General features: G+C 45.1%; 1 protein-coding gene across 5 annotated transcripts in view; it reads left to right on the top strand.

Moving 5' to 3' along the window:
• The window catches only part of lamb4 (laminin, beta 4), a 70436-nt gene that overhangs the window by 33015 nt on the left and 18298 nt on the right, over positions 1 to 19123 (top strand). For all 5 annotated transcript variants that reach the window (XM_085281061.1, XM_085281062.1, XM_085281060.1 and 2 more), the window contains 6 exons: positions 8942 to 9053; positions 9266 to 9446; positions 9537 to 9680; positions 9774 to 10005; positions 10480 to 10637; positions 10791 to 11015. In XM_085281061.1, the coding sequence (XP_085137187.1) occupies positions 8942 to 9053; positions 9266 to 9446; positions 9537 to 9680; positions 9774 to 10005; positions 10480 to 10637; positions 10791 to 11015 (1052 nt within the window). The remainder of the gene's footprint in view (positions 1 to 8941; positions 9054 to 9265; positions 9447 to 9536; positions 9681 to 9773; positions 10006 to 10479; positions 10638 to 10790; positions 11016 to 19123) is intronic.

Below are 19123 nucleotides of genomic sequence, written 5' to 3'. Positions count from 1 at the left end.
TGGGGCCAACAAACATAGATCCACCTGCTAAATACACAGAGAAATCTCCCTCTTTTTTATTAGCAGCTGCACAGTTCACACAACACTAATGTTCACCATTAAACGCTTCCTAAACACTTCATATCAATGTTTTATCACTGGAATGTGAATTTCTTCCCCAGGTCACTCATTTGTCACTTTCACAGACCCAATCATTTCATTTAGCTTTTCTCCTTTTCTCCCCCTCCAAAAGTAAACGTGTAACATGTCATCATGTATTTCACAAAACAAGTTTGTTTTATGTATTCAGTGATGTGTATCTGGGTGCAAGTTTCACCCACACATCAGAAACAGGAAACTCAACCCTCTGCTACATCTTATTCACTTGTTTTATAATCCAGTCATCTTTCCCTGATCTAGTAACAAAAAATATTATCACAAAAGAGAATTTCCTTCATACAGTAAATTAATTGTGCTGCACCAATCAAGCAGAAAACATCTCACAATTTACTGTATCAACAACTAAATTTATTGTCTGATCGCTGGTTGGTCAAACCAGAATCTTTTTTTCCCTTCACAAAAGGTAAACTGTTGTCCTGCAACCCTAGAGAGTTAAATAATAAATAATTTCCCCCAGGGATCAATAAAGTATTCTGATTCTGATTCTGATTAATTGTCAGCAGTGGATACACTCAGCATTTGATAACAAGTGTCTGTTAAATTTACACTATTTTAACACTGATGAGAGATAACAAGCTGATCTTCATTGCATGTGTGTGTGTGTGTGTGTGTTAGTAGGCAGGTTCAATGCATGTGTGTGCAGTGGAGCTGCAGATTCAGCAGGGCTTTGTCCTTAAAGCTGCTTTTCCTTCACATTTCTCTGTGTGCGTTTGTGTGCATTTTATTTTTACCTTTGTTGCAATCCTACGGACTCTTTCTCAACCTCCACAAGACAGTCGGCCACAGTTTCCCAACACAATTTTCATGTGCTCTCACATTAACAACAACGGCCTTCATTTTTCCTCCATGCTCCCACTTCTCACAGCTTCTGTCTTTCTCCTGCATCTGCAGCAGTTCATGGTTGTGGCGTGTCAGAGGCCAGTGGGCCGTTCTTCGGCTTTGCCTTTTGTCTTTCACTCTTTTCAGTCTCTTCCTTTGCCATTTCAACTCCCAGTATGGCAAATGTGAAACTCAGACAGTCTTCTCAAGTCCATTCACACACAGTGATGTCGCTGGTGAACCTCTCAGCTTGTGATCAGGAGCGCATGCTTCCATCCACTATGGCATGTGTACATGCTGCTGAACCCTTTAAGGTTTAAGGTTTAGGGCAGTGTTGCTGTCTCTTCACCTTGTTGACTCTTGAAGTCGACGCCGTTGCTCTCGAACTGCATTTCGTCTTCAGGGAGAGATTGATTGTCTTCGAAGCATGTTCTTCAGGTTAAGATGTGCATAAAGTGAAGCTGTGAAATATTCAGCCAAAACATGGGCTGTATGCGGTTCCAATTACGTTGATCTATCATTTTACTCCGGCCGCTGTGCTTGTGGAGGGCGCTGATCCAGTTCCGTAGCAACCTGTACTAACACACTAAAACATTTATTTAATATCATTTTCATCACTGCTCATTAACACGTTCCCTCTCTTATTCTTCTGTCCACATTTTAACACATCTCTTTTATACACACACCCACAGCACTCCTCACACACACACACTTCTCTTCACTGCATTCCTCAGTTTCTACACACTTCATACTCCATGTATTCTTTCCCATATTTCTGAAAGAAAAAAAATCATACAATCAAAACCTGGATTTGTCCAGACCACCTGAAGGGATGCCTCCTACAGCCTCACTGGCCGTACTGCTGGGCTCAGCTTTGTGGACAAGCGCGTTCACCGTCTGGCCTTTTCCTTCCGATGCAAAAGTGTTAAACACCATAAACTAAGGACAGAGTCCTTCCCACAACAGTCCTGAAATCAGGCGTCGTATTTCTGAGGTTTCCCTCCCAGTGGTCCATCTAAAACAAATAAACAGAAAACCCAACAACAGCAACAACAAAAAACTACAAACAATAAAAAACTCTTATCCCTGTCAACATATCTTTTGTTGAAATCTCCCAATTCTTTGAATCTTTGGGCTGAAGGAAGGACAGTACTCGGTGTATAAATGCTCAATCAACAATCATTTATTTCCATACAATTCAACACTTAAGAGCATTAAAACCATCATGATGGGGAGACCTGCCTGCAGAGGGTCACAGCAAGTCTCAAAATGGTGACGGGTTACTCAGCTTTTTATACCCTCTAGTGGCCCCCACCTAGTCGTAAAAGCCTAAACATTCACATTCTTTCTCTCTTATGGCGCCTAAGTTATGACCTCGGCTTCCTTATTTCTCTGCTCTCTGTAAGGTGGGGGTCTGGAATGTGGTCTGTTTCTTCTATTATCTGCACAAGGTCCTCTGCACACAACATTCTCTTCATGATTCAGCAGTATGAAATGTCAAGAAACAGTGTAACACATTCAACAGTGTCGAGTAATACAGGTCAATCCAATAGATCTAATGATTTTCACACTCTTTTAAGTCAGAAGTAAAATGCAAACTAAAACTACATACTGATCACACACTCTATGTTAAAGGGTATAATATGATCTACAGCAGTATCATACTTCAACTACTTTGATTACATATATAAGGTAACATATGATAACAGAATAATATCACACTTTCCATCACACAACCATCTTCCACACACTTGGAGTTTTCAACCAGACAACGTGGAGGAATGCCTCCCACTGCTCCAGTAGCCATTTTTCTGAGCCCAGCTTCCTTTGTACGAACAAGGCCTTTCTGCCTTTTTTCACTGGTGCAAAAGTGCTAAACTGCCATACACTAGAATGCTCAAATTATTGAGCTTCTAAGATCCTGCACTTACTACCACAACAAGGTGCAATTTCTCACACTAGGATACCCAAATTCGTTGAGTTTCTAGGACCCTGAATCTACTTGTTGCAGTAATAAGTAACCAAGGCTTTTCCCATCTGTCTGGTTAAGAACCCTGCCCAAATCAAAGCAGCTAAATCATTTGCAGTCCGTCTCTTGGTTCATTAAAAAATTCCTGCATGTGTGAGTCGCTGAAGCACATCTTGTGGTTCCTTCTTTTTTTGAAAACAAAGGAATGGTGGGACTAAGGCAATTTTACCTCAGGAAATTCAAATTCAAATTTTATTTGTCACGTACACAGTCATACACAGTACGATATGTAGTGAAATGCTTGGACAACTGCTCATGACCTAAAGAAAACAAAAAAGGAAAAGGCTATGAATAAGATAGGAAATAAATATGAAAAATTAAAAAGGGTAAATTTAACTAGGAAGGAATAAAATATAAATTAATGTTAAAAATGAAATAACTGTACAACACAAATTAGAATGAAGGGTAAATTTAACTGGGAAAGAATAAGATAAAATATATAAATTAAAGTTGAAAATAAAATAACTGTACAACAAAATACACAGTATAGAACTATATAAGTATGTATGAAGAAATATAAATAAATATATACACAATAACAGCAGCATATACACAATGACAGCAGCGTGATTTAAGTGATGAAGTGGAAACAAAGTCCAGAAAGTCCAGTGTGTGTAAGAACTATATGTGTGGGTCAGTACTGTGTGGTGGTGTGATTGTGATTGAGAGACCGTATCGCCTGCGGGAAGAAGCTCCTCCTCAGTCTCTCTGTGTTGGTCTTCAGGGAGCGGAATCGCTTTCCTGACCTCAGCAGAGAGAACAGTCTGTTGTTGGGATGGCTGAGGTCCTTCACCATCTTCCTGGCCTTGGTCCAGCACCGCCTGCTGTAGATTGAGTGCAGGTCAGGGAGCTCGGAGCAGATGGTGCGCTCAGCTGATCGCACAACCCTCTGTAGAGCTCGTCTGTCCTGCATGGTGCTGTTCCCGAACCAGGTTGAGATGTTTCCCGTCAGGATGCTCTCTATGGTGCAGGAGTAAAAGTTCCTGAGCACCTTGGAGGGCAGTTGGAAGTCTCTCAAGCGTCTGAGGTGGTAGAGACGCTGACGGGCCTTTTTCACCACGGAGTTGATGTGACAGGACCATGACAGGTCCTGCGTGATGTGAACTCCGAGGTATTTGAAGCTGTCCACTCTCTCCACTGGGCACTCGATGACGGGGGTCTGGTAGTTCCTCTCCTGCTTAGTGCTGAAGTCCACTATCAGCTCCTTTGTCTTACTGATGTTTAGAAGGAGGTTGTTCCTCTGGCACCAGTTCTCCAGATTCCTAATCTCCTTCAGGTAGGCCGTCTCGTTGTTATCAGAGATCAGGCCCACCACGACGGTGTCGTCAGCAAACTTGATGATGGTGGTGGAGCTGGTAGTGGCCACGCAGTCATATGTGTACAGAGAGTACAGCAGGGGGCTCAGAACACACCCCTGGGGGGCTCCAGTGCTGAGAGTGGTGGAGGCTGAGACATGTCCGCCCATCCTTACTGCCTGTGGTCTGCCAGTTAGGAAGTTGGAGATCCACTGACACATAGATGAGCTGAGTCCCAGATGCTCCAGCTTGGTGGTGAGTGTGGAGGGAATTATGGTGTTAAATGCAGAGCTGTAGTCTATGAAGAGCATTTTAACATAATTCCCCCTTCTAGTGTCCAAGTGAGTGAGTGATGTGTGGAGGAGATGAGAGATGGCATCGTCTGTGGAACGATTTGGACGGTAAGCGAACTGTAGTGGGTCCAGTGTGTCTGGTAGTGAAGAAATGATGAAGTCTCTGACCAGGCGTTCAAAGCACTTCATCACTACTGAGGTGAGGGCTACAGGGCGATAGTCATTGAGAGAAGCAGGGTGGGGTTTCTTCGGGACAGGAACAATGATGGACTCTTTGAAGCATGTGGGGATCACCGACTGAGATAAAGAGATGTTGAATATCTCAGTGAACACAGGAGCTAGCTGGTATGCGCAGTCTCTTAGGATACGACCTGGGATGCCGTCTGGTCCTGCTGCTGATGGCCAGTCACTGTGTGCCCGTAGTTCAGCGAAACTCACCGGAGGAATCCTGCCTGACAACGGCAAATTGTTATGGAAAATTTAACAATTACCTGCAAAACACCCAGTGAGCTTGATTTGAAGTGGGTTTAATAAACACATTGCAATATGGAGAGAGCATCCCAGTGAAACACCAGGACCATCTCTGAATTGTGGCCACCGCCCTTACATCATATATACAGAGACACAGACAAAGAACATTCACAAACTCTTACATGTTGGCCCCTCTCACGTGGAGCAATACCTCCTCCCTCAGAGAGAATTATGACCTTGTTTTCTGCTTTGGCGTCACCTAAGGATTTACATCCCTGATAAGCAGGACTCCCACTATCTGTTTAACGGCCTCACTGTGTTTACGTTCCACATGCATGTAAACTATGGACAGGAGTGCTCTTACTATAGTAAAGTGAGAAAGTGATTGTCATGTTTCGGCTGTGTGGCAGGCAGGAGAGGACCCAAACGCAAACTCACGGGGACAGAACTTGAACTCAAAAGCACAGCTTTAATTGCTGGAAAAATAGAACACAGGCAATACAAAACTAAACTGGGAAAGCTAATCATAAAGTATACCAGGAAACACGGAGAGCATCACACACAGCATGAGGGAATTTACGACACTGACAAAGAGAAACACAGGGCTTAAATACACAGAGGGATAACGAGGGAATGAGACACAGTAGGAGAGCACAGCTGGGAGTAATCAGGCTGGACGAGACGAGCAAAGCAGGACACATTCACATAAGACACGGACCATCAAAGTAAAACAGGAAGTATCATACAGAGACGCAAGCTTGGCACAGTGGAGAAAGCAACTAAGAAACAGAGACATAAACCATAAGGCAGAGGACTCTAAGAACCGAGGGACAGAGGGGAACTCAAACATGCCGACACAGACTTACACAGAACAGAGGGGACACAGAGAAACATGAAGGGCAAGGGATCGAAACTAGAAACCATAGAATAACTCACACAAGTACAATATTACAAACATCACAAGGAACTAAAAACGCTGGGTCAAGGGACCCAGGACCGTGACAGTACCCCCCCCCCCCCTTAAGGGCTGGCACCAGACAGAGCCTTCAGTAGAAACAGGAACGGGTGCAGGCACCTGCCGGACACTAGCCACTCCCACCCGAGGAGTAGGTACGGGTGCGGAGACGGGCTGTATCCTGGCTGACCTCACCCTGGGGACCGGCATGGGTGCAGGGGTGGACTGGTTCACAGCCCCCCTCACCCCGGAAGCCGGGACAGGCACCGGCAACGGCCGGGCAACTGCCCTTCCCACCCGAGGAGCTGGTACGGGTGCAGAAATGGACAGAGCCTCAGCCGGCCTGGAAACCAGAGCAGGGACCAACTGGGCCTCAGCCTCCCCCAGGGTACGGGTGCAGAGGTAAGCTGGGCCCGAGCTGCCCCGGGAGGAGGAACATGAGCAGGAAAAGGAGCAGGCTCAGAAAAAACAGTCTCAGAATCGGCAGGCTCAGGGTCAACATGTATTGGGTCGACAAAAATAGACCTAGCAAAAATGAATCCGCCATCCTTCCCACCACGTCTCACAATCTTAGTATTAACAGGCTTCGAAGTCCTTGGGTTAACAGTTCTAGAGTGAGCTGACTCGGGGATGACTGAACCAGACCTGACAAAACCTGAACAGACGGGATCTGAACTGAGTGTGTTAGACCTGGTAGAAGTGTTCACAGTTTTTCCTTTAACTGCATGTGCAGACTTAGGTGAGCGGGTATTGTCTGTAATCTCTCCCTGCTCAGAGGGAGCAAAGCAAAATAACTGTTCCCAGTCCATGTCATCATCCATAAGGGAAGTTCCCCACGGATCAGAGGTGAGCTTATTACTGTTAATGTCAGACGGGACGTGAGAATAAGAGTCATTGTCACTCACCACCGTGAGTTGCTCAGCAATCTCCAGTTTATGGCGGCGGGTGCGCCGCTTCCTTTGAACCGAGGAAGCTGGCGGAGCGAGCGACTGAGCCTCTGGTGCACAGAATGGTGACACCAAGGCTGGAGTGTGAGCGCCTGAAGCCACACGGAGGACTCCCACCTGAAGCGGGCGAGGCTTGGATGCAGGCAGCGCAACAGGCGGGGACTTTCGGCAGCTCTTGGGACCTCCGAGAGCTAGCCGAGTCCCGTGGAAAATGCGCTCGTAGTCGAGGGCACGCCACGGCTTCCAACGGAGCTCTTCCTCCAGTTGGGCGAAGGCTGCCTCCCGACGCTCATAGAGCTCGCGGTCTGCTGAGTCCATTGTACGGTCAGGTCGTCCTGTCACAGTCTGGCTAGGGCAGACTGTAAGTGTTGCAAAAGAGGACTCAAACGCAGACCAAAAACGTGGCGTGGATTAACAAAAACAAGCCGTTTATTGAGGCTAGCAACGAGGGTACAAACAAGAGGGCATAGGTGAACACTAAACACTAACCTAAACTGGGTGAACTAAAACTAAAAATGAAAAACCTTAAGCATAGTGAACTGACAGAGATACCTAGAGATGAGACATGGATGAGCAGACGACATGACAAAGAATGACTGAAAGCACACGGACTAAATAGACACAGGAGGATAATGAGGAAAGTGGCAACACATGGGGAAACAGCTGACACATGAACATAACGACGTCACAGTGGAAGAGTAAAACTGAACATGATGAACCCAGAAACACCAGACCTCTTCACAATAAAACAGGAAACATAATGAGAGGCACACATGACAACATAAGACAACAGACATGAAACACACGAAGGGCAAGGGAGACTTCACAGGGGTTGAAAACACAAGGGGGAGCTAATAAGCAAACGAACATAGGAAACCTAATAAGCTTAAACATACGCTATAAACATCAAAAGAACTAGAACTCAAAACACTGGGTCATAAGACCCGGGATCGTGACACACGGACCATCAAAGTAAAACAGGAAGTATCATACAGAGACACAAGCTTGGCACAGTGGAGAAAGCAACTAAGAAACAGAGACATAAACCATAAGGCAGAGGACTCTAAGAACCGAGGGACAGAGGGGAACTCAAACATGCCGACACAGACTACACAGAACAGAGGGGACACAGAGAAACATGAAGGGCAAGGGATCGAAACTAGAAACCATAGAATAACTCACACAAGTACAATATTACAAACATCACAAGGAACTAAAAACGCTGGGTCAGGGGACCCAGGACCGTGACAGTGATATTACTATAAATAATGTGATATGATTAAATATGTGATTAATACATGAGAAAAGAAATCTGCCACAACACTATTCAGATGTGAAATTAAGCAGGTTCTTTGAAACTAGCAAATTGTACAGGATATTGCAAAGAAAGGCGTCTGGACTTCTTTAAGTTACTTGAAGACGTTTCACCTCTCATCCGTCTTCAAGTAACTTAAAGAAGTCCAGACGCCTTTCTTTGCAAGCTCCTTTGACTACGATGACCTGGATGACTGAGAACCTTCACAGACATACAGGATATTGTACAGTGTCTGTGTGAGTTGTTAATAGAGGCCATGATCAGGTGGCCTGTGGGTGACATCATGTTTGTGGCTGAGGCAGCAGGCTCTGTGTGCATATCAGTGACAGGGCGTAGCTGCATGTGTGTGATGATTTAATAAACTTTGCAGCACTTTGTTGTCAGTCCTAGTGCAGCTTGTGAACCATACCAGGATGTACTGAGAGAGGACTCTCAACAGAACATCTATAAAACGACAGCAGACAGCCAGCAGCTACAGCTAACGCACATGAGCCAAATGTTGTGCCTTTGTACTCCTGGTTCCACGTACAGAGACATTCTTACACATTTGTACTTATGTGAGCCCCAAGGTTCTCTGAAGCCTTAATAGTGTACTTGTGTCAGAGATTGTGTCTCAGTAGCAGCAGTTTTTGTTTGTTTTTTCTTTTTGTTTTTCCAGACGAGGTATTCTGGACTCTTTGCTCTGTCTAAATGCTGGAGGTCAATATTTTGTGGATATCACCTTTTATAAACAGCCCAGATCTGATAGTTCACACATCCTAATTGACTCGGTAAGGAGGTCTTCATCTATTCAGATAAAGTGATTGACATATTCCCTGAAATCCTCCTACTAACAGTAACTGTCCAATCATAGCTGAGGAGATAAATAAATTTGGGAAGATTGCATGGTTTCAATTTTCAATTTTTCTCTTCAAAATTAAATGATGGGATGTGTCTACATGAGGTGATTTCTACATGTTTAATCATGCCCCCCTTTTTTCAGATTAGTCTTTTTAATAGAATTGGGTCAGTCCAAAATTTCTGCTCCCAGAGCGACCTCGACACTTTTCACCAGTTTCACTGTACTGGATTGGCTGTCAAGCCTGGCCCTCAGGAGTCGCTACCTGAAGTCTGCGAGGGACTCATCGTGAGCCTTTCAGCACAAATCCACAATGGAGCTGTCCGTAAGTAGTTGGACTGAGATGATCCAGGACTGAGACAATGGAAAAGATGAGTGTTTCATATGTTTATATCTGCGTTTTACCTGTGGTCAGTTTGCAGGTGTAATGTTATTGGCTCTACTGGACCATCCTGCAGTAAACTGGGTGGGTTTTGTGACTGTAAGGCCAATGTGATTGGTCGTTGCTGCGATGCCTGTGCCCCAATGACGTTTGGCTTTGGACCTGAAGGCTGCAAACGTAAGAAACCCAAACCAGAGGGGAAACACTGCCTTTCGTTTTCTCTCTGAGCGTCTGACAGTTGATTCACAATGAATTCTCACCTTTTTGTAGGATGTAATTGTGACCCCCATGGCTCTGTGTCAGAGCTGTGCGATCAGGTCAGTGGTCAGTGTGCATGCCGTTCAGAGATTACGGGTCAGCGCTGCAAACGCTGTCAGATGGGATTCTGGGGATTCCCTTCATGTCGATCGTGTGAATGTAATGGGCTATCAGAGGTGTGTGATGGATTTACCGGAGACTGTCTGAACTGCAGGGAGCACACTACTGGACCCAGCTGTGAAAGGTTAGTCACTGACAAACAATGGACTGTGAGGTCAGGTCCTTAATCATTAATATGCAAAATTATCATGATCAATGGCCATGAGTACCATTCACAGAGAGTTCGGGAATGGCTGCAATCACAGCATTGTAAGATGGTGACAGATGTACCCTTAGGCCCTCTCCTCGACTCAGAGATGTAGTACATACTATACTCCATAATGATGAAGAACAGAGAGAATTAGACAAAGGGCTGGGTTTTCAGTTTTCAGCTATGCAGCTTTTATCTGCAAGTAGATGCAATTTCAAAAAAGGAACCTTTGTTTACTGTAACTCAGCTGGGTTTTTTTCAGCTGAAAATTTCCCTCTGAAAATGTCTTTGCTACGTCTCTGAGTAAATTTATATAAATTAGATTTACTCAGGAAATAAGTGTGCCAGTACTTACTGCTGAGGGTCGGTACCTGTTCAGGTAATCATGATAAACCTATTTTGATGCAGGTGTGTTGAGGGTTACTATGGTGACCCAATCTCCAGACAGGCCTGTCAGCCATGTTTGTGTCCAGATGTTCTGAGCAGTGGACGATTCTTCGCCACTTCCTGTCAGCATGACCCACAGTCCCTCAGGCTCATCTGTAAGTGCCAGGAGGGGCACACAGGTAAGAGCCAGTATGTTTGCATTAGTTACTTTTACCTTCTTTACATAAAAGAGGCAACCAGACAGACAGACAGCAGCGATGCTAAGAGTCAGTGTTTATCAGCAGATTTTTGGAAAGACACATAAAATATATCACTCTCCATTTCCCTTTTAGGTGTAAGCTGTGACAGCTGCAGCCCTGGTTTCTATGGTGATCTGACATTGCCAGGTGCAGTCTGTAAAGAGTGTCCCTGCAACAACAACATCGACCCTGATGATCCCAACTCATGTAACAGCACAACAGGAGAGTGTCTACACTGCCTTCACAACACAATTGGCCTGCACTGCCAACACTGCAAACCTGGCTACCATGGCAACGCCTTAACCCAGGACTGCAAAGGTGACAACAAAACATAGAAACTTCATCTATCATCCTTTCATCCGCTTACATGTATGCAAAACCTCATCGGGGCACCAAGTATTCCTGTGTCCTCTAATGTGTCCCTTTTTTGGTGGAACCCACAGTCTTCACCCAGCTGGACACCCAACCCACTAAACCTCCACTGAGAGGCAACTTAAACATGTCTTGATCAGGTGCCTGAGCTACCTTAACTTTCAGTGTAAAGGAGCGCTGGTTCTTGAGTGTCTGTAAGGCTGAGTGAATTGAAAACTTTAAATTCAATCTTGACTAGGGATTCGAATTGATAAGAATTTAGCAGTTTCAGTTCTATTATTGATATCACTTATCAATTCAATTCCTTCCCTTATCAGTTCTCACTGGCTCCACTTTGAGAGTCACCACCATCAATAATCAGCATATCAAAGAAATTACACTCATGCACATTCACTGCATGCTGCGGGTCACATGTTTGTGCATGTTGGAGGTGCTTCCCTCTGTTGTGATCAGTGTTGGTGTCGTCACTCAACAAAGTAATTATTACACATATTACACAGAGCAATTTTCTTCAAAGTATTGCAGTATGTTACTTAATTACACCCAGAAGAAAGACATTCGTTGGTCTACTTGTTACGTTACTTTCATGTTACTCTGTAAAATTATCTGAAATGCACTGCTTCATAATCACCATTTAATAATATGAACCTGAGGCCACAGCCCCACACACTAAAACAGATCTCTACCCTAATAGAATAGAGTAGAATCCTTTTTTTTTTCTATACACATGTACAATCTCCTACTCAGTGCAGACATTTGGGAAAATAAAAGCCCAGTTCTGCACCACTATAAACATACAAACGGTATTAAAAAAAATATATACTATTGGAAAAATAATATGTTGGATCTAAGTTTCTCTGGTCCCCTCCCCAATCAGACCAGGAGTGACATGTTTAGCCGCATGTTCTCCTTAAATTGCTGGCTGTCTGAGTGGTGTCCCAGAAACGATGTGGGCTTCATAGATAATTGGCAAACCTTCTGGAGGAAACCTGGTCTTGTTAGGAGAGACGGCATCCATCCCACTTTGGATGGAGCAGCTCTCATTTCTAGAAATATGGACAAATTTATTAAACCCCCCAAAATATGACTATCCAGAGTTGGGACCAGGAAGCAGAGTTGCAGTCTTACACGCCTCTCTGCAGCTTCTCTCCTCCTGCTACCCCCCCAAAAACCCATCTCCATAGAGACTGTGTCAGCTCCCAAACAGACAAAAAACAAACTAAAAACCAGCAACAAACAACTTAAACATAAACAATCACAAAGAAAGAACAATACAGTATCCACATCTGAACCAAAGAGTAAAACAGTGAAATGTGGATTATTAAATATTAGGTCTCTCTCCTCCAAGTCTCTGTTAGTACATGACTTAATAATTGATCAACAAATCGATTTACTCTGCCTTACAGAAACCTGGTTGCAGCAGGATGATTATGTTAGTTTAAATGAATCAACACCCCCGAGTCATTCTAACTACCAGAAATCTCGAAGCACAGGCCGAGGGGGAGGTGTGGCAGGAATTTTTCACACCAGCCTATTAATTAATGAAAGACCAAGACAGATTTTTAATTCATTTGAAAGCCTGATGCTTATCCTTGTCCACATCAGATGTAAAAAGGCCAGTCTTGTTCGTTATCATCTATCGTCTACCTGATTTCTCAGACTTTTTATCTGATTTAGTGCTCAGCTCAGATAAAATAATTAATCAAATCAAAATTAAATCACTTTTATTGTCACATCACATGTACTGGTACAGCTCTCTGAAGAGCTTTGCAGTTGTAAGCGGTGCTGTTGCCGTACCAGGTGGTGATGCATCCAGTGAGGATGCTCTCAATGGCACAGCAGTAGATGGTCCTGAGGATGCGGGGGCTCGTGCCGAATCTTTTCAGTCTCCTGAGAAAGAAGAGACGCTGCTGGACCTTCTTCACTGTTTTGTACTGACCATGTGAGATCCTCTGCCAGGTGTACACCTTGGAAGCGGAAGCTGCTCACTCTCGCCACAGTTGATGGTGGTGGGGGTGTGTGCTTCTCTGCACCTCTGGAAGTCCACTATCAACTCCTTTGTCTTTGCGACGTTGAGGGTGAAATGGTTGTCTCGACACCAGTGGGTCAGGGCACTGGTTAGCGCACCTTTGGTGATAAGACCCACCACTGTAGTGTCATCCGCAAACTTCACAATGATGCTGGAGTTGCTAGTGGCCGTGCAGTCATAGATGTAGAGTGAGTACAGGAGAGGGCTCAGTACACACCCCTGTGGAGCACCTGAGTTCATTATGATGGGGGATGAGGTGAAGCTGCCAATCTGACCACTTGGCGTCTCAGACAGGAAGTGAAGGATACAGCAGCAGAGGGAGCTGTTCAATCCTAGATCCTGCTGTTTCCTGTCCAGCTTCGAGGGAACGATGGTATTGAATGCTGAGCTGTAATCTACAAACAGCATTCTCACATACGTGTCTCTCTTCTCCAGGTGTGACAGGGCAGTATGTAGTGTCAGGGCTATGGCATCATCAGTGGACCTGTTGTGGCAGTATCTGAATTGTAGAGGGTCCAGTCAGTTGGATAGTGCAGAGCAGATGAAGTCCCTGAACAGCCTCTCGAAACATTTGCTCATGATGATGATGCAACTGGTGTCTTGGTGCAAAATCAACAATCTTGTTCTCAGTACTTCAAAAACCAAAGAACTTATAATTGACTTTAGAAAGAAAAAGACAGAGTTTTCACCCCTAACTATAAAGGGAGACTGTGTGGAGACGGTGACGGACTTTCGTTTTTTGGGAGTCCACATGGAGGAGAACTTGTCCTGGAGTATAAATACCTCTGAGCTACTGAAGAAGGTCCAAAACAGAACTGTACTTCCTGAGAATTCTCAGGAAGAATAATATCACACAGAAACTGATGGTGTCCTTCTATAGCACTACCATTGAGAGTGTAACCCTGACTCGACCCAAAAGATAACTGGTTGCCCTCTCCCTATGGTGAAGGATTTACATTTCAATTCAATTCAGTGATGTGGGTCAGGGCTACCGGTTGCCAGTTGTTCAGTGATGAGATGGTGGAGGATTTGGGCACAGAATGATGGTGGCCATTTTGAAGCAGGCTGGGACTACAGACAGAGTCCAAACAGGCACAGTTTTGGTGAGCGGCCACGTGGCCAACAGCTGAGCCAAAACAGTTCTGCTGGGCGGCTGTGTGGCCAGCAGCTGAGGCGAATGAGCAGGTCCGGAGGCCGACCACGTGGAAGGCATTGGTGGCAGCTGAGCAGGTCCGGAGGCCGGCCACGCGGAAGGCAGTAGTGGCAGCTGAGCAGGTCTGGAGGCCGGCCACATGGAAGGCAGTGGTGGCAGCTGAGCAGGTCTGGAGGCCGGCCACGTGGAAGGCAGTGGCGGCAGCTGAGTAGGTCAGGAGGCCGGCCACGTGGAAGGCAGTAGTGGCAGCTGAGTAGGTCCGGAGGCCGGCCACGTGGAAGGCAGTAGTGGCAGCTGAGCAGGTCTGGAGGCCGGCCACGTGGAAGGCAGTGGTGGCAGCTGAGCAGGTCTGGAGGCCGGCCACGTGGAAGGCAGTGGCGGCAGCTGAGTAGGTCAGGAGGCCGGACACGTGGAAGGCAGTAGTGGCAGCTGAGCAGGTCCGGAGGCCGGCCACGTGGAAGGCAGTGGCGGCAGTTGAGCAGGTCCAGAGGCCGGCCACACCGGTGACAAGGTCCAGTCAGCGGCCTGGAAGGTGGTCGCTGATGCCAAATCCAACGTGTATGAGGAGGCTGCAGCGGAGCAGCAGCTGCAGACGACACCGTGGGAGCCGGCGGAGGAGCAGTTGCAGGCAATAGCGTGGGAGCCTCTGGCTGGAGGCAGGCAGGGCCAGCGGGTGCAGAAACCTGGGCTAGTAAATCTGGTGCTTGAGCTGGAAACAGATCAGCTAGCCTGACCAGGGATAGTGCTAGTGTGTGAAAGGCTGGATCAGGAGGTGGATGAAGTGGTAGACTGACAGGTGGAGAGGCTAGCTCTTCCGAGCCTCTAGGGAGGTCAGACTGGGTTCTAGCTGCCCTCAGCCTGGGCGCTGGCACAGGTGTGGGTGTTGGCTAACTGATAGAGGTGGAAATAATGACAGGGTGAGTGATACTGGCAGGTTTAGGTGCATGAATATTTTTAAGAGTGGCCTGGGCTGATGAAACCGGAACAAGCTGACAGGTAGGTGAAGAAGCCGGCTTAGATAAAACAGTCTTAGAATAAGCAGACCTAGGGTTTGCGTACCCAGGAATCGTGACAACAGATTTATCCAATATTATTCTGGCCCTTCTGCCACCACTATTCACAGTCTTTAACTGAACAGTCTTTGGGGGTGTTGAAGTGCTGTTATTGTCTTAAATAAATACCAGCTCAGAGGGAGCAGAGCAGAAAACAACTTCCCAATCCACATCCTCATCCAGGAGGGAAACTCACCATGAATCAGAGATAAGTCTATTATTTGTTTTAAGTGAGGAAACGGATGACGAGTGTGGAAAACAGTCACTGGAACTCACCACCGGGAGTTCCTCAAAATAGTCCATTTTATGGTGGCGTTTGCGCCGCTTTCTCCGGGAAGAGGAAGCGGGCAGGGTAAACAGCTGAGCCTCTGGCACGGGAGCCTCCATTGAGGGGAGGTGGGAGACGGAGCCGCTGTGCCGTGGCGAGGCGGAGAGTCTGGTGAGTGAAGCAGCCGACTTGCCCGTCGGCTGCCTCCCTCGAGGAGCAGAGCAGTGAGGGAGTGAGCAGCTGAAGCTTGGCCAGTGACACCCACTCTCCGCGGTGAATGCTTCAATGCAGGAGAGGCAGCAGGCGGAAGAACACGGCATCCCCGAGGCCTGCCCAGAGCCAGACGAGTCCCTGCAAAGACGTGCTCTCTCTCCACGAAGAGCCGCTGTTTTCCCCTAATCTCCTCCGTCCAGTGAAGGAGCGCTGCCTCCTGCCGCTCGAAAAGTTCAGAGTCCGCTGGGTCCACAAGGCGGGGTCGTGTCATTCTGTCAGTGGTTGCAGTGTGGGTGAAGAAAGGAGGACCCAAACGCTGGACTCACAGGTAGGTGAGAACATCTTATACATACATACAGTTTACAAGACACTGCAGAGGGTCGTGAAAACTGCCCAGCGCATCGCCGGAGCACCACTTCCTGCCATAAAAGACATCTACAGGAAGCGGTGTCTGAAAAGGGCTGGGAAAATCATCAAAGACCCCAGTCACCCATCACATGGACTCTTCACCCTCCTGCCCTCTGGGAGGCGCCACAGGAGCCTCCGGACTAAGACCACCAGGTACCGGAACAGCTTCTTCCCCACAGCTGTCAGACTCCTGAACTCTGCCTCCTGACATCTGACCCACGTTAAACTCATGGACTGAACATACACACACCCACAATGGACAACTGTACCCTCAAACACAATAATAACATGGACTGAACCACCACTCACAACCACTAGCACTTTATATAGCCTCTGTAGAAATTATCCACACCCTCACTTATCTTAACTGCACTACTGTATAGCTCTGTGTAAATAATCATTCTGTACATTCGATAATCTTTAATCCTACAACTGTTTACAACTTGCATAGTTCCCATTTCTGTATAGCTGTATATCCCAGATTCTGTAAAGTTATTTATTTCATATTCTGTATAGTTTTTCATATTTATATCCTTTTCATAGCCTGTACATAGCTTGTACTCACTACAGCCTGTACATACTTATAGTTATAGAATATTCACAACATACTTCATACCGTGTACATTATAACATACCATAATAGACCCATTTCTGTAATATACTCACATATCTATACTATTGCTAATATATATTGTAATATATCTATATCACTAACTACAACAAGTGAAGTCTTAATTTAGGTTTTTTGTTATTCCAAATAAATATATCAAAGATACTGTTTAACTTATCAAAGAATTCTTTTGGAAAAGGCAGAGGAAGTGACTGGAACAGATATAAACATTTTGGTAATATGTTCATTTTTATAATGTTTCTATGGCCATTCACTGATATGGCCATTGTCATTCATTTATTTAGAGATTCCTCCACTTCACTAATCAAGGGTCATAGTTTGTTGCTACAATGGTGTCAATGTCTGGGGTGATTTTAACTCCAAGATACACAAATCCTTTTTGCATTAATAAGCGAGGTTTGTATAATAGGATTTAGCCTTTCATCCTTGTTCAGAAATAGGATGGAGGATTTTGAATCATTATAGCCAGAAATAACTCCATTAGTTGCATTAATTTTGGTATACTAATGGAGAGCCTAGTCAAAAAAATCTATCAGGTCATCAGCATAAAGGGCCAATCTATGCTCTTGATCTCCTAACTGGAAAACAAATATGTCAGTTCTCATTCTAACATCATCGCCAGCTAAGAAAAATAGCATTGGAGATAACGGGCACCCCTGGCGTGTGGAACGCTCCAATGTGATAGGGTTAGAAACTTGTTATCTGTTAAAACATTAGCTTTGGGATTTGTATACAAACGTTTAACCCATTTGAGAAAAGTGTTTCCAAATCTATATTTTGGAAGAACATTAAATAAATATGACTCCTGTATTCTGTCAAAGGCCTGACGAGCATCAAGTGATAATAATGCTGTATCTTTAGCATCAAATTTCTCATGAATTATAATCAAAATCCTTCTTATGTTGTGAAACCCTTGACGTTTTAGTACAAAGCCATTTTGATCATCATGAACTAAATGTGCGATACAGGAGTCTAATCGTCTTGCTAAAACTTTACAAAGTATTTTAGTGTCAACCACCATTAGTCTAAATGATGAACTCTCTGCAGGGGCTTACCAGGTTTCATTAGCAAAGTAATCATTACCTGTTCCAGAGTAGGTGGGAGAGTTTCATTTACGCTTCTTCAGGGTAAAAAGAGGAAATGTTAATTTTTCTTGGAAATTTTTACAAAATTCGACCGGAAAGCCATCTGGCCCAGGTGCCTTACCACTGTTAATGCTTTGATAGCCTGTGATATCTCTTCAATAGACGTCCGTCTAACTCCTGCTTTGTGTTTTCCATTAGTGTCTGGAACTGATTTTGATCTAAGAATACGTCCTGTTCTTCTGAGGCATAAGCACATTCTGATTTATACAAATTTTCATACAATTCTCTAAAGCTGTCATTAATTTCCAATGGATCTACTGTTACATACCCTGAAGAGGTCTTTATACTATTAATTGCTCCTTCACTCTGCATTTTCTTAATTCTCCATGCCAAAAGTCTACCTGCTTTCTCTCCTTGGTCATAATAAGATTGCTTCAGCCACATTAGACTTTTTGCTGCAGGGATTATTGTATTGTTTTAGGGTCTACCTTACAATGTAAACGCCTTGAGGCGACTGTTGTTGTGAACTGGCGCTATATAAATAAAATTGAATTGAATTGAAATATGGAGACCAGCACAAAGAGACTTCAAAGCAGTCGTCATGGTGATCCCACTGTAGAAGCATGAACAGGTAGAGGCTGCAGCCTGATTGCAGCAAGTTTTTTACTTATTGTTCAGGCTCTGGCTGCTGGGCTGAGGTCTGCATTTACTCAGCTTTAGCATCACTCTGGGTTCTTGGCTAGCTTAGCATTAGCATGCCATCTGTGAAGGTGCTTGCAAAGAGCTGAAGTTGTGTTAGCAGAATAATGCAGCTGTTTCTGTTCTGGAGCAGTCTCCACTTTACCATAAAATATCCATATTCATGCTGTAGGCTGTGCCACTATTTTCCTTCTCCTGCACACAAACTGAAATTAGCTGATTGTCCAAGTGCAAGCAGAACCGATAAGTGTGATCAATAGGCAAAGCATTTTTCCCCTTTTTCTTAAGGACATGACTTCATGATATCAGGTACTGTTTATCTGCTGTAGATATCGTTTTAGGCCTCACACTTCTTCTTTAGGCCTTCACTTTTCCATTGTCCTCAGTTTTTTTTTTTACAAAGGCACGCTGCTCACAATGCCAAAATGTGCAAACTTTTCAGCTAACAGGTCTGCGAGAATAAACTTGCTGGTGCAAAAGTACTATTTCATGCTGTCAAAATGTGTTGTTTTTTTC

The sequence above is a fragment of the Mchenga conophoros genome, linkage group LG7, assembly GCF_057382185.1.
Source record: "Mchenga conophoros isolate Kocher_MC1m ecotype Shallow Benthic linkage group LG7, M_conophoros_male_GT1.1, whole genome shotgun sequence".
Classification (NCBI taxonomy): domain Eukaryota; kingdom Metazoa; phylum Chordata; class Actinopteri; order Cichliformes; family Cichlidae; genus Mchenga; species Mchenga conophoros.
This window is presented reverse-complemented; position numbering and strand designations above follow the sequence as displayed.